At 40.2% G+C, this 12,279-nt stretch overlaps 2 protein-coding genes across 4 annotated transcripts in view; one reads left to right on the forward strand and one right to left on the reverse strand.

Moving 5' to 3' along the window:
• Positions 1 to 4,070: 4,070 nt before the first annotated feature.
• gdap1 (ganglioside induced differentiation associated protein 1) lies at positions 4,071 to 9,157 on the reverse strand. 2 transcript variants are annotated; one of them, XM_044176899.1, is made up of 6 exons: positions 8,957 to 9,157; positions 8,008 to 8,197; positions 7,199 to 7,372; positions 6,803 to 6,897; positions 5,689 to 5,803; positions 4,071 to 5,475 (listed from the first exon to the last, which is right to left on the reverse strand). In XM_044176899.1, exons 1-6 carry the CDS (start codon positions 9,119 to 9,121, stop codon positions 5,126 to 5,128), a joined length of 1,089 nt encoding a protein of 362 aa, XP_044032834.1. In that variant the 5' UTR covers positions 9,122 to 9,157; the 3' UTR covers positions 4,071 to 5,125. The 2 variants fall into 2 exon arrangements, with proteins under 2 accessions (XP_044032834.1, XP_044032833.1); XM_044176898.1 differs by having other exon boundaries at positions 4,071 to 5,478.
• A 1,173-nt stretch (positions 9,158 to 10,330) lies between these two features.
• The window catches only part of jph1a (junctophilin 1a), a 34,443-nt gene continuing 32,494 nt past the window's right edge, over positions 10,331 to 12,279 (forward strand). Inside the window, exons 1-2 of one of the 2 annotated variants that reach the window (XM_044176896.1) lie at positions 10,331 to 10,469; positions 10,589 to 11,088. In XM_044176896.1, coding sequence (XP_044032831.1) covers positions 10,710 to 11,088 — 379 coding nt within the window. In that variant the 5' untranslated portion in view covers positions 10,331 to 10,469; positions 10,589 to 10,709. The remainder of the gene's footprint in view (positions 10,470 to 10,588; positions 11,089 to 12,279) is intronic. The other variant, XM_044176897.1, reaches the window with a different exon arrangement.

Consider the following 12,279-nt stretch of genomic DNA (forward strand, 5'->3'; position numbering starts at 1 on the left):
CTTACCATGCCATTCCTATGTCTACAGTAACATTACGTAACAGCAGTGTAGACACAGGAACAAATGAAGCTCATTATCTTCTCCAACATCTTTTCCATTTGTCTTGACCAGTCAGAGGGCAAGAAGAATTGTCTGCTATTGGTTTTGCAGATGTGATGGAGAATATGAGATGATGCATCTTGTTCCTCTGTCCAGATTGCTTCATTGTCCCTCTGGTTTGTATCACAGTTTCCCTTCTGGCCATCAAATCCCCAACAGTATCCCATCTTTCCCTAAATCTACCACTACCCATGACTGCAAGAAGTGTCTGTGGAAGTTTCCATGCTCCCACTCACTTGGTCGCTGGGGCAAGAGCCACATCAAGCGGGCCGTCAGCTACTGCTGCGTGGGTTTCTGTTTACCCAGCCTGTCTATGGACTGTCTATGGACATCCAACACAGCTCACACATCATCACCCCACTGTCCACCTGCCTCACTTACTCAAACAGAGTTTCAAACAGAGAGTTTCAGTCTAGAAAGAAATCCCTACTCTGATGAGTATTACTGTAATGAGAAAGAACTTTCTAGAACTATCTTGATCATTTTAGAGGTTGTAATCATCAAGGTTCCAGTCAAAGTTGGGGGTCACATATTAACTTCTTTTTCCATATTGGCTTGCTATTTTTCTAAAGACACATGATTTTATTTTACGTTAGGTTTGTCAGTTCCATTTTAAGAAGCTCCACATGCATTTAAGGTCATTCAGCACATTTCATCTTGTAGCACAGTTTTTGTCCAAACCATTTCAACTTCAGTTTTGTCCTTAACACCCCCCTTTTCGCTTGCATCACCATGCATATTTCCATCCATCACTCCCAGCCATCCATACCACACTCTGCCGCAAGCCTCCATCTTTCACTCCCTCTCCACTTTCTGTTTGTCTGTCTGTGGGCACGCACGTCTGCTGGGGGTTTCCATGCAACTCTCGCTTTCCCAAAACAGACACCTGTGCTACCCCACCCATCCCCTCTGACGTAGACACTCCCCAGTAGGAAAAGCAAAAGAGAACTGTGTTCTGAGAAAAGGGAGTTAAAGGGAGAAAGAGAGAGAAAGAAATAGAGGGAGTCTGTGATGCCTTGAGATGCAGTTGATTTTGTTTATTTGAATGGCAGCGAAGAAACTGCATACAACTCTCTGTTAGTGGTCTGACCAGACGCCAGTCACCATCTCTAATGTACACCAGGGGGGTTTAAAGACGCTCTAAATGGGAATACAAATAATCCACCAGTTGGACTACGTGTTACAGTACAAGAGAAGCTTTGGTACCGAGGTGACTCAACTCTAATGCCACATCATCAAGGACGTAAGCCCCTGTATGGCTTCTAATCATTCACGCAGAAGCATTCATCGCAGAACCTTTGAAACTTAGACTTAGACTTACTTAGACCTGGCTGGGCAAGCCTTATATGGGTACAGATGGGCAACAATCTGTTGAAGCTTCTATACCTGGAAGCTGCCAAACTGTGCTCCACTTCACGACTCCAGTCCACCCTTCACCTAATGCAGCCCCCAATCATAAGGTGGCTGTAAGACCATTAAAGGCATAGGTATGCTTTAAACAAAGTGCAACAATTTTTGTAATTTTCTGAATCCGACAAGCACGGCCACTTTACACAGTGATTGACCAGGTGTGCAGAGGAGAAAAAATATGGAGTTCAAGCTCTCTTATTTTACTCTTCAAGCAACAACCTCTCTCACTTTGTTTGAGAACAGGTATAGACTTATTTCATACGAACTACATAATTTGAAGCATACTGAACCCTTAAACCTCCCTAATCCAGTCTCAGTTTGTTCCATTAAAAAAAAAACAGAAGACTCACCTACCACTTTGATTTTTTTTTGTTGTGACAACTTCTCATCAGCACAGATCTAAGCCTAATTCATAGTTAATAGCATTAAATACAGTTTGAAAAGCTTTCCTGTGTTGTTGTTGTTGCAGGAGATCTGGCTAGCCACATTATTCCTATTGAACCATGTTCAAACTCAAAGTAGAGTCAGTATCATCAGCTACAGTGAAGGCAAACCAATTAAATTCAAAATCATTTCAGCATTCTGGCCCCAGAAAATACCCAACAGAGTTGTGGTTGAGTGTTTTCCAAGTTCATGACTGATCTTAAAGGTGGGGTATGCAATTCTAATCCAATACATGTCTTTTTGTCAAATTCAGCGAATATCTCCTCACCGTCTGCTAGCTGTCCATTCAGTGTGTGCCCTGAAAACAAATACGGTGTTTGTACACAGCCCTGGATCTGTAAATGTTAAACAAACAAACGTACGAAGCCACACAACACTATTCCAGCCATTCCAGACATGATTTGTGTGTCAGGTAACATTAAATTACATTCAGCTTACTTTCTAGTTTGCCAAGATATGCTGTTGTTGTGATGTTAGCTATAGTAGCAGGAGAGTTGTGAGTATCGCTGTCTGGAGCTGCTGTGCTGCCTCTGGGAAACCGTCTCGTCCTCTCTGGCTGTTAGCTTCGCAGCAGCAACTGTAGCGACAGTTTGCTAACCCACAACCTAGCTAACATTAGTTACATTACTTGCTGTCTGGCCAAAGTGTTCGGGACTGTTAAAATGCTGACAGCTTCTCCTAATATAACATGACACTGACTCTGCAACAAAGAAAAAATCACAGTTTTGTTTTACAGTCTGAGTGAGGAGAACTTTTTCCAATTTTTGTGAACCACCTGTTGGATTTTAAACAACAGAATAGCGAGATGTCAGGACCAATCATTTAAACAATACGTGACCATGTCCAGCTCCAACAAGAGGTTTATTTTGTCAGTAGGCTGAATTGCTTTTGGCTGTAACTGCAGCTCTAATATATAGCAGTCCACACAAAAATGAATTTATCCAAAGATGCGCTGCTTAAATGATGTCATCACCCTGCATGTTGTAAAGGGTAGTAGCCCCCCCCAAAAAATACAAGTACTTTCAAACACACAGGTTTACGGAATACGCCCCCCTCCCTGTGAATTATAGGGTGAATGGTATTCTCCCTATAATTCAGAGGTGAGTGTTGTTTGAGGAAACACTGCCCCCTAGTGGGGACATGAATGCATGTTTAATTCTATATATTCATCAGACAGAAAAATGTTCAAGTTTTCATTTAATGGCAAATGCTGAATTAGTGTTAATTTCTTATTTGAAATGATAAACAGTATAGTGGCAATGATCAGTGTTAATCTCACAAAATGGAGTAAAACACAGCTATTATGTCTTGAAATCAACTTAATATGTTTTTATAGGGTATAGGTTTATAATAGGGTTTGGTTGATATTGGCCACATATTAGCATATTGTGTCTCTCAAAGTTGCATTTTGATAGTGTCTCTGTAGTGAAATTACACCACAGATTCCTCTAACAGATCAGTGAATAATCTGTGAAGATATATAAGATGACACTTTGTCAAAAGGCATGGATTAGTCAAATTTTGTTTTTAATGTTGCACAAAAACACTTGAAATGTAGGTCACTAACTTTGTCTCTGAAATAAAGTAGATTTTATACATTTGCACTTTGACACTTATCCCTTAAAATTACACCTGTGTGATACAACCTTGCAGCAAAAATTATGTCATTTTGGTTGCCATTTGTAGGGGTATGATTTTCCAGAGCTAACACACTAGTATGAGCTTTTGGTCCTTTGACAGCTTGGCTCACATGTGGCTTTAACACGTGTGAGACATTTCTTTGACAGCCATACTACCCAGCCCTCTGGACACTCAAAACAAAGGCCAGACTTTGTTGAAAGGTCTATGTGTCTGTTTTATGTGAGGCTGAGCTCACATGAGGAGGAGTTTAAATTAAAGCTGAGCATATGTTAAATGTCAGTGTTGGCCTGGAGGTTCTGACTTGGCAAACGAATTACTGTAGATGTTGACTTACATCCAGACCCTGGGGAATGTGATTAGCAGTCTTTCCCAATGAAATCCTAAACCTTTAAGATACGTGATCTTTTAAACGATGCAGAGTTGTGAATTTTTACTGCCATTCTCAATTATATTTGATTGACAGGAAACACTGCAGATTGTTTGCAAGCAGTTTAATTTCAGACAGATGTTGGATATGATGGTCTGAAGAAGATGTAAATGAGATTGGAAAAGCATTCATTTAACTGCATAGAGAATACTTCAAATAATTATCCATCAGTCATACAGTAAGACATGAGCGCAGGCGTGATGACAGGGAGTTCCTACAGAGCCTTTGTCAGTTGTAGTTTTGACACACAGTATGTGAACTGCTGAGCAGATCAGTTTGTTAAATGCTGGCAGACTTGGTCACAGAAAGCAGGCTGTGGGCTTCTAGTGTACATTTTTTAATTTCTAACATGCAAATATGGACGAAGAAAATATAAATGACAGAGCACATATTAGGCAAAACATAGGCTCTTAATAGTGATTTAAGTAAACATAAAGATGTCTGACCATACTGGTGTTTTTCCACATTTTGGCCTATTTACTATAATTCAAGTATGCCTTATGTTAGTATGACTTTATAAACTACTCCTTTTTTGAATTTTTAAATTTGTTGTCCATTACTTTGTACTTTGTATATTTGTGTCAAAGTTATGCTACAATTGCATGGTGTACAGTCAAAAGTCAAAATTTTTGGACATGTATTTTCAATTTTGTCAGAGAGGAATGTTACATTCATGTGATATTATATGGATTGTAAAAACACACTGCCCAGCTAAAAAATAGTCAGCCAATTTTTATTTCATCTTTTGACATCTAATTTATTCAAACCTGCTTCCGTAACATAGATAGAACATAGATTTTTAACAAATGGCAAAAATATGTAAAAATACCAGTATGGTCCTTCAAGTCAGTCTTTTGTCATGTAATGCAGCAGTCATATATTGAGGATGGTTAAAAGTGCATTTTGTGCAACCAGCAACACAGAAAACAAGACAGTTAAGGTTTGTTTCAATTACATATTACTGATGCCTGCTGGATGATAAAATCCCTCTACGTACTTTAACTTTACACAATTTAAATTATGATGTAGGTGACATTTCTCATATTTTTCTGTGTTTATCTACCTCCCAATCCCCAATTCAGTCCCAAAGCAACTCAAACTCCCTCAGCTGAGGACAGTCAGCCTCTTCTTCATGTAAAGAAAAGCAAGGTATGTAGCTCCTCCTAGAACACCTATCAACAGAGTGGTGCCAACAATAACCGGTGCGTTCTTCCTGGCCACGCGAAACGCCACAGGAAGCACAGCAGAGATCAGGATGTTGTTGACATGGCCCAGCACTCTCCTAAAGGCTGGGCGCTCCACCACACGCTCATAGTATGTTTCCAGGTTCACACGGTTACCGTTGCCCCAGTAGCGGCGGGAGAGGCCGAGGAACTTGAGGCGGTGTAAGGTGACTGCCAGAGAGACATCGGCCATGCTGAAGAACTCACCACACAGCCAGGACTGACTGCCTTCTTCTGGTAGAGGATAGAAAAGGAGACATGGAGTACATAAGAACAACATGACATTCAAAATGCTACTGCCATCAAACTTTAATTGTGCTGCAAGAGTCACCACTGGCACATGTGTTCATATTATTACAGTCATAAAAATGTAATTGTGTCTTTTATTGTGTGTCAATTAATGGTAAAGTGGTTGCTAAGTGACAAGCTACTGTGGTCGTGTACCTGGTGTTTCTTCCACCCTCCTCTGTAGCTCTGTCTCAACCTGGTCCATCACACTCTCCAATTCATCCAGAAGCTTCTTCAAGTACTTCATGTTGTCATGGTCAAACAACTTGGACTGCAGAAACATTTTTATATATAAATGCATTAGTGCACATTTACTTCTATTACATATTGTAGGCAGAGAATCATGCAAAAAAAAAAAAATTATTTTCAGGCTGGCTGCCAAAGCATAGAAAGGTTGTTATGCCTTTTTTAGGCCAACTATTTTGCCAATAAATCATTGCCATAAAATCTACTTAATACCCAAAAATGCTCATACTGCACTCTGTGGCATCTACTAACAAATGTGTTCTTTAAACTGTAGTTTGTTCAAGAAAATAAACTTTATTTTGATTATTTACAGACCATAGTTTATAGGGATTAAATGTATCTGTTTTACTAGGTGTTTGCCTGTCCATCTACTATTAATAGTAATGAAATCAATGTAATACATTAAAGTTGATACAATACAATTTAGTATATTTAAATGTGTGATTTAAAGTTTAGCCACACCAAATGAATGAATTCCACTAGAGTCAAAAGATGAGATGGCAGTTATTGCTACTTTACTTAGCTAGCATAAGTTAGCTTTAACAGGAGTTTAGTTTGTTTTTTGTTTTCCATCATGACTTAGCTACGGTCTCATTTAGTTATGTGGAATAACAAACTGAATTGCCTAGATGGTGGTTCATCAAAAGGGATTTTTCCTATTACAGATAACAGCGTATCTGGGGGGAAATTAGTAAGTAAATTCAGTCTTAGCTTACGCTAAGGCTAGCCGTGGCAACCGTAACTAGCTAGCTAACATTTGATATCATTCTCTTCTTGTTTTAGCTGTCTAGTTAGCTTTGTCTCTATGGCAGAGAGTGCAGTAAGAGTGACATGGGTCCCAGAGTCATGGGCGGCAATAAAAAGCCAGAATTCAGTATTATGGGAAAACTGATTCCAAAAAGTCCAGACTTCGCAATTTAGAAGCATGTAGTGTTAGTTGTTGCATTTTGTCTTTGTAGGGCGGGCAGCATGGCTCTTGGAGGGTACAACATCCAGTGTAAATCACCCTGCTTACTTTACTTACTTTCAAGCGCCTCTGTTTTGCTACATAAGCATCTTTAAGCTCTGGGTTCTGCTCTGCCAGTTTCTTCAGCTCAGTTTGTGTGTTTCCGATCTGTGCTGTCACACAAACACACAGCATCATGTTAGAGACAATGAATTCTACCGTTTCATTATTTATTTTACTGTGGAAATTAATCATTTCAGAGTCCATTATGATAATATCAGATTGTGTGTGTCTGCGTGTCAGTGTGTCTCTGTGCTACGCCTTTCCTTTCATTTTCACATTAAAAGTAAATATAAATGTGTAAATATAAATAAATAAAATGTGTGTGTGTGTGTGTGTGTGTGTGTGTGTAAATGCTGTAGGAACAATGCTGTATAAAACTAGGCTACTCGAGTGCAACACAGTGTGTCTTACTGCGTATACATGTGGCAGCATATGCAGGTATGTGGGAATCCACCGTGATCTCAGGGTGGAGGATGCAGCCATGGGTGTAGGCATCCATCTGTAGTGAGTCAAGCAGCTCCCTGTAGTGCTGCACTCTGAGATAGTATGTACTGCCCTCTTCAGGGATCAGCTTGGGAGTGCCCTCTGGAGACAAACAAGTCGTGAAAAGGAAGGAGCAATGATGTAAGGTGTCACTTTGTTTCCTTACAACTTTTCTCTCTCCAAATAAAACAGAGGTGAATCAAAGTGATTTCTGCCACAGCCAATTAAGAATCCTGGTTAAAAGAACAAGTGTTTTATACAGTGTTAACTTGCATATGGGAGAATAAATGTGGGTTAGGGTTAATAAAAGGTTTTTTTTTTAATGTTTAATTTAACAGCGGGAATTTAAACACACATTTTTCATTAGCTTAAATAGTTTCATGCTTACCAGATTTTCTCTCCTTTTAAGGTGACGGGATGAAACCTTTAGAACAAAGCTATCATTGATCAGTGCAAACCAAAAGAAAATGGAAAATAAAATAAAAAAATGAATGAATGATTGAAAATCAACAAATGCACAATACAAAATCTACAACAAATCAAAACAAAAAAAATTACATTTAATTTAAAACCAAAAATTCAACAGAAAATGCTGAAAGAGGAAAACAATGTACCAAAACAAGTAGGAAACTCAGTTGAATGGAGCCCACCTTGTACCTATCCAGCCCTGCCCTGTATTAACAGTTAGTGAGAGTTTGGGGCTGCCAAACTGTCTTTATTTAGTCCCACCATCTCACCATTAAAATTCTGCTCCAGGTAGTCCATGATCTGTGTTGGATCACAGATGACGTTGTCATTGTGGACCAGGACCGGCACCTCCCCAGTGGGATTCAGACGCATGAACCAAGGCTCGTTGTGTTCACTGAGCGGTAGGCTCACATTGTACTCCTCACAGCGCAAACCTTTCTCTGCTATGGCCAGACGCACCTGCAAAACAAACAACTGTGACTGTCGATAGAAGTTTAGATATCTGTGTGCTTATACCTGTGGAACTATGAATAATTGAATCTTTTTTTGCGCTCTTGAAGCTATGCACTGGAACAACAACCGCAGCTATCACAGTGACAACACATTGGATAAGAATACAAAATATATATCAATTAAAGTACATAAATTTAGTGTTTTACAGGATTTAGTTAAAGAGTACAAAATTGTTTTAATGTAGGGCTTGAAATCACTTTCAAAGACTAAGAATGATGACGACTGAAGCACGTAGATTTATGAATGTGAAGGAAAATCAAATTAAAAATATTGTACTCATTGTCTTTAACAGAGGAATAATTAGTACCAAACAGTACCAACAGTCAGCATGTTGGGATATATATATACAAATAAATGGCACCATTGTAGACAGACTTTGGAGGGATAATACAGATGAATGATCCTTAAAGACACTTTTAATTTCCAGATCTTCTTCCAGTTGTGACCAGATATAAGACCAGAACAGATAACAGGGAGTATTTTTGCAATAATGTACGAATTGTATGGTCAGTGGGCTTCTTTGAGGAGACAACAGATTTGACCAACAGAAGTGAAGGCAGTAACCCCAGGTAACTAGGATGTCTAAAGATCTACTGTATTCCTGACAAGCATTATAACACCAGAAAGATTTTACTAGATATCTATTCAAACCTCTGATGAGGAGCTGTCCACTGAATTGTGGTGCTGAAACGTAAAGCCACTCACCTTCTGAGAATTGAAAGACTGCGTCCAGTGATAAAGCGTTAATTTGGATTCGCTTTGTTTTGCAACTGTACCACATTGCTGATGTAACGTTACATCTTGTTCTGAGCTCGTCTCTATAAGAGCTGCTTTCTCATCTCGGTATTCAGGGCTGTTATCGGACGCCATTTTATCTGTTAGTATTTTAGGGGACAAGTGAAGGCAGCGCACCACATCACAGTCAACAAAATACACCCCCTACTGGCTCGGAGTGAAACATAAATCCTGCTTCTTCCTTTTGATAGAATTTCGTACAAACTGTGGAAAAAAATATACATTTATTTTGCGATATAAGATATTTACAATTAATTTAAGCCTATGCCTTTTCTTCTTCTTTTCTTTCTTCTGCTCCTTCGTGTTGTCGTCGTACTTGTTGTTGATAGTAGTTGTAGTAGTTTTACTGTAGGCTAGACTATATATGTTACCCATAGGCCATTAAAAATTAAAATGTAAGTAAGTAGCTATACAAATTCACAAAGTAAGACTACACATGACTACACTTTTCACACTACACAACTCAACCCTTTACTGTATCATACTATTCCAGCTGTGCAGTAAACGCATGCATGTGGACAGCAGAGGTCGCTGTTATCTATTCCTTCAATGTGTAAACTACTGTTGTTCTTCACAAGCTGATTTTTGGGCAGCCCTGATACAGAAAGTGGTCTTATTAAAGGCCACGAGTTTCACATAAAGTGATGCTTTAAAAAAAAGTCCTTCATTTTATGTAAGTTTTAGAGAGGGAATGAATTATGATGCATTGACTAAATTATGTCACTGACTAAAATGTTTAAGATTTTTCTTATATACTTATGGGGTCATTTTGAAGTCACATGGGCCTTTGCAATCATTACCAACAACTTTTTGCACCCACTCACTGCAAACAAAAATTGTGTTTTAGCTGTCATATATGTATAGTAGAAATAATAATATTATGATACTATGAAAAATAGTTATTTGAGAAACACACAACAGACACCTGACACGAATCACACAGGAGTATTAGTGATACTACGTGTTGTAAAAATATGATATCTAAAACTTAATAGAGCTATATACAGTTTCCTAGTATGTATTATCACCTCATAAAATAGGTCATAGGGATATTATTATGGGCGATAAGATATAAATAAGAAATATAATTATAATAAGTCATCATAGACTTACTATTATAATCGCAGAAAAATACTATAATTCTGATGGTATTATGGGAAATTGTAATGTGGGAATGCACACCTGTAAAGTGAGGCGCGTCTTTCAGATGTATTGCGGGATTTGCAAAGATGTAGAGGTGCTGAGTTCAGGCTATTCACTGAGGCGGGAGAGAGAGAGTGGGAGGTCCCTGTGGCGTGACGTTGCGATTGGCCCAGTGTCTTTCCTTAGCAGGGACTCGACGCCTCTCTCTCTCCCTCTGTGATCAGTGGGTGAGAGGGGGGAGACGAGCAACACACAACGGAGAACCCGGCGTGCGCCTCCGGTAAATGACGCCCACCATTCATACCTTTACACTTACCATTACGCATGCCTTTTGTATTGCATGTCAGTGTTTGGGAGCACTATCCTCTATGCTCACCCTCCTATTTTGTGTTCCTCTAGTCATCATCTTGTTGGCTCATCCTTTCATCTCACCACCGGTCCTAGATCCCCCATCCTCGGTCCTGGAGACGCCTGAGTCTGCAGCAGCGCACGATCTGCTTTATTTCCAGCCTATATCTGAATGACGGGCGGAAGGTTTGACTTCGACGACGGTGGCACTTACTGCGGGGGGTGGGAGGATGGCAAAGCCCACGGACACGGCATCTGCACCGGACCCAAGGGCCAGGGCGAGTACGCCGGGTCCTGGTCGCACGGCTTTGAGATAGTAGGGGTGTACACCTGGCCCAGCGGGAATACCTACAAGGGCTACTGGTCCCAGGGGAAGCGGCATGGGCTCGGCGTGGAGAATAAAGGAAAATGGATCTACCGCGGAGAGTGGAGTCACGGTTTTAAGGGTCGGTACGGTGTCCGGCAAAGCCACAACACACCTGCTAGATACGACGGTACCTGGAGCAACGGGCTGCAGGATGGATATGGGATCGAAACCTATGGCGATGGCGGTAAGAAACCTTGCCTTATAAAGATGGCCCAATGTTTGTTTAACGTGTGTGTCGCTTTAACGGCTGTGACTGATGATGTGTGTGTAGCCTGTGTTTGTGAGGATGCTCAGACTCAAACTGAGGGAGGCTAATGGATCTCCATGTGATCTGAGTTTAAGCGGAGATTGCGCACTGCGCACCGTGGTAAAGCAGATCATCATTTACCCCCCGAAAACTATGACTTGGTAATGCCCTGGTAATGTTAACTTGTTGGACACAGTTTAAGATAATGGTTCTTCTCTTATTCCAATGCACATCTAATTTGGCAACTACCGGTTGCTCCTCATATGACAGTGGGAGAAGAGTGACTCCTGTTGCCAGCTCAGTGGCAACATGCCCCAGCTAGAAAGAGTTTGGAAATCACAGCAAATCAGTCTGTTGTTTGGAGCCAATTATAGCCAGACTATCACCTACTTCTCTGTCATTTTCACATTTGAACCCTCACAGCAATAACACACCTCTTCAAGAGTGTATCTTTTGCACAAATGCCAACATTTCCAATGAAAATGAAATTGTTTAATCCTATTTCTCGAGAAAATGATACTTTCAATAGAAGTCACTCTGCAGGTGTCAAGACACTGACACTTGATTCTAGAAAACCCACAAAACAGGCACATCTGCAGTGAAAACTACAGATGGACGCATTTTCTAATTTATATATAACTTTGCAAACTTAAGATAGACCTTTACACAGTGCTGAAAATACACAAATATATTTATCATCTATGCATTCAGCCATGTTAAGTCATAGACGTGCTGAAAGTGAGAGACTCTCTCTCAGAGCTTTGAGCTCACTAATCAGTGGTGTGTTCAAATATTGTCTAGAGATCTGTTTGATCAGGGAGGGAACATACTGATAGGCCCACAAATAAAAGTGCTTTGCAGAAGGCCTATTACAGGCAGTCCTTTCTGGTTATAAAACATCCAAGTTGTTGGGTGATTTGTGAGCATCATCTCCCCTTACGGAGGCCTTATGGTGCAGAATAAATGCCACATACAACGGTTACAGAGGGCTGGGCTTGGGAAATCAGCTGATCCTAGAGGATCTACAGAACATCTGGCTGTCTGACCCTGCAACATCCTGATAACTTGATCTGCAGGGTCACCGATTTGAACTGCAGCGCAGAGCCAGCCTGTTAATCTCACACTGTT

This window comes from Siniperca chuatsi, linkage group LG19 (assembly GCF_020085105.1).
Source record: "Siniperca chuatsi isolate FFG_IHB_CAS linkage group LG19, ASM2008510v1, whole genome shotgun sequence".
Taxonomy (NCBI): domain Eukaryota; kingdom Metazoa; phylum Chordata; class Actinopteri; order Centrarchiformes; family Sinipercidae; genus Siniperca; species Siniperca chuatsi.

Bases quoted from the DNA above. Each gene is read 5' to 3' on its own strand.
- gdap1 (XM_044176898.1), bottom strand. From the start codon at position 9,121: ATGGCGTCCGATAACAGCCCTGAATACCGAGATGAGAAAGCAGCTCTT. The intron at 7,373-8,007 runs GTGAGATGGTGG...GTTTGTCTCCAG, and splicing joins CCTGGAGCAGAATTTTAATG to AGGGCACTCCCAAGCTGATC. The intron at 5,479-5,688 runs GTACACGACCAC...ATCCTCTACCAG, and splicing joins GAGGGTGGAAGAAACACCAG to AAGAAGGCAGTCAGTCCTGG.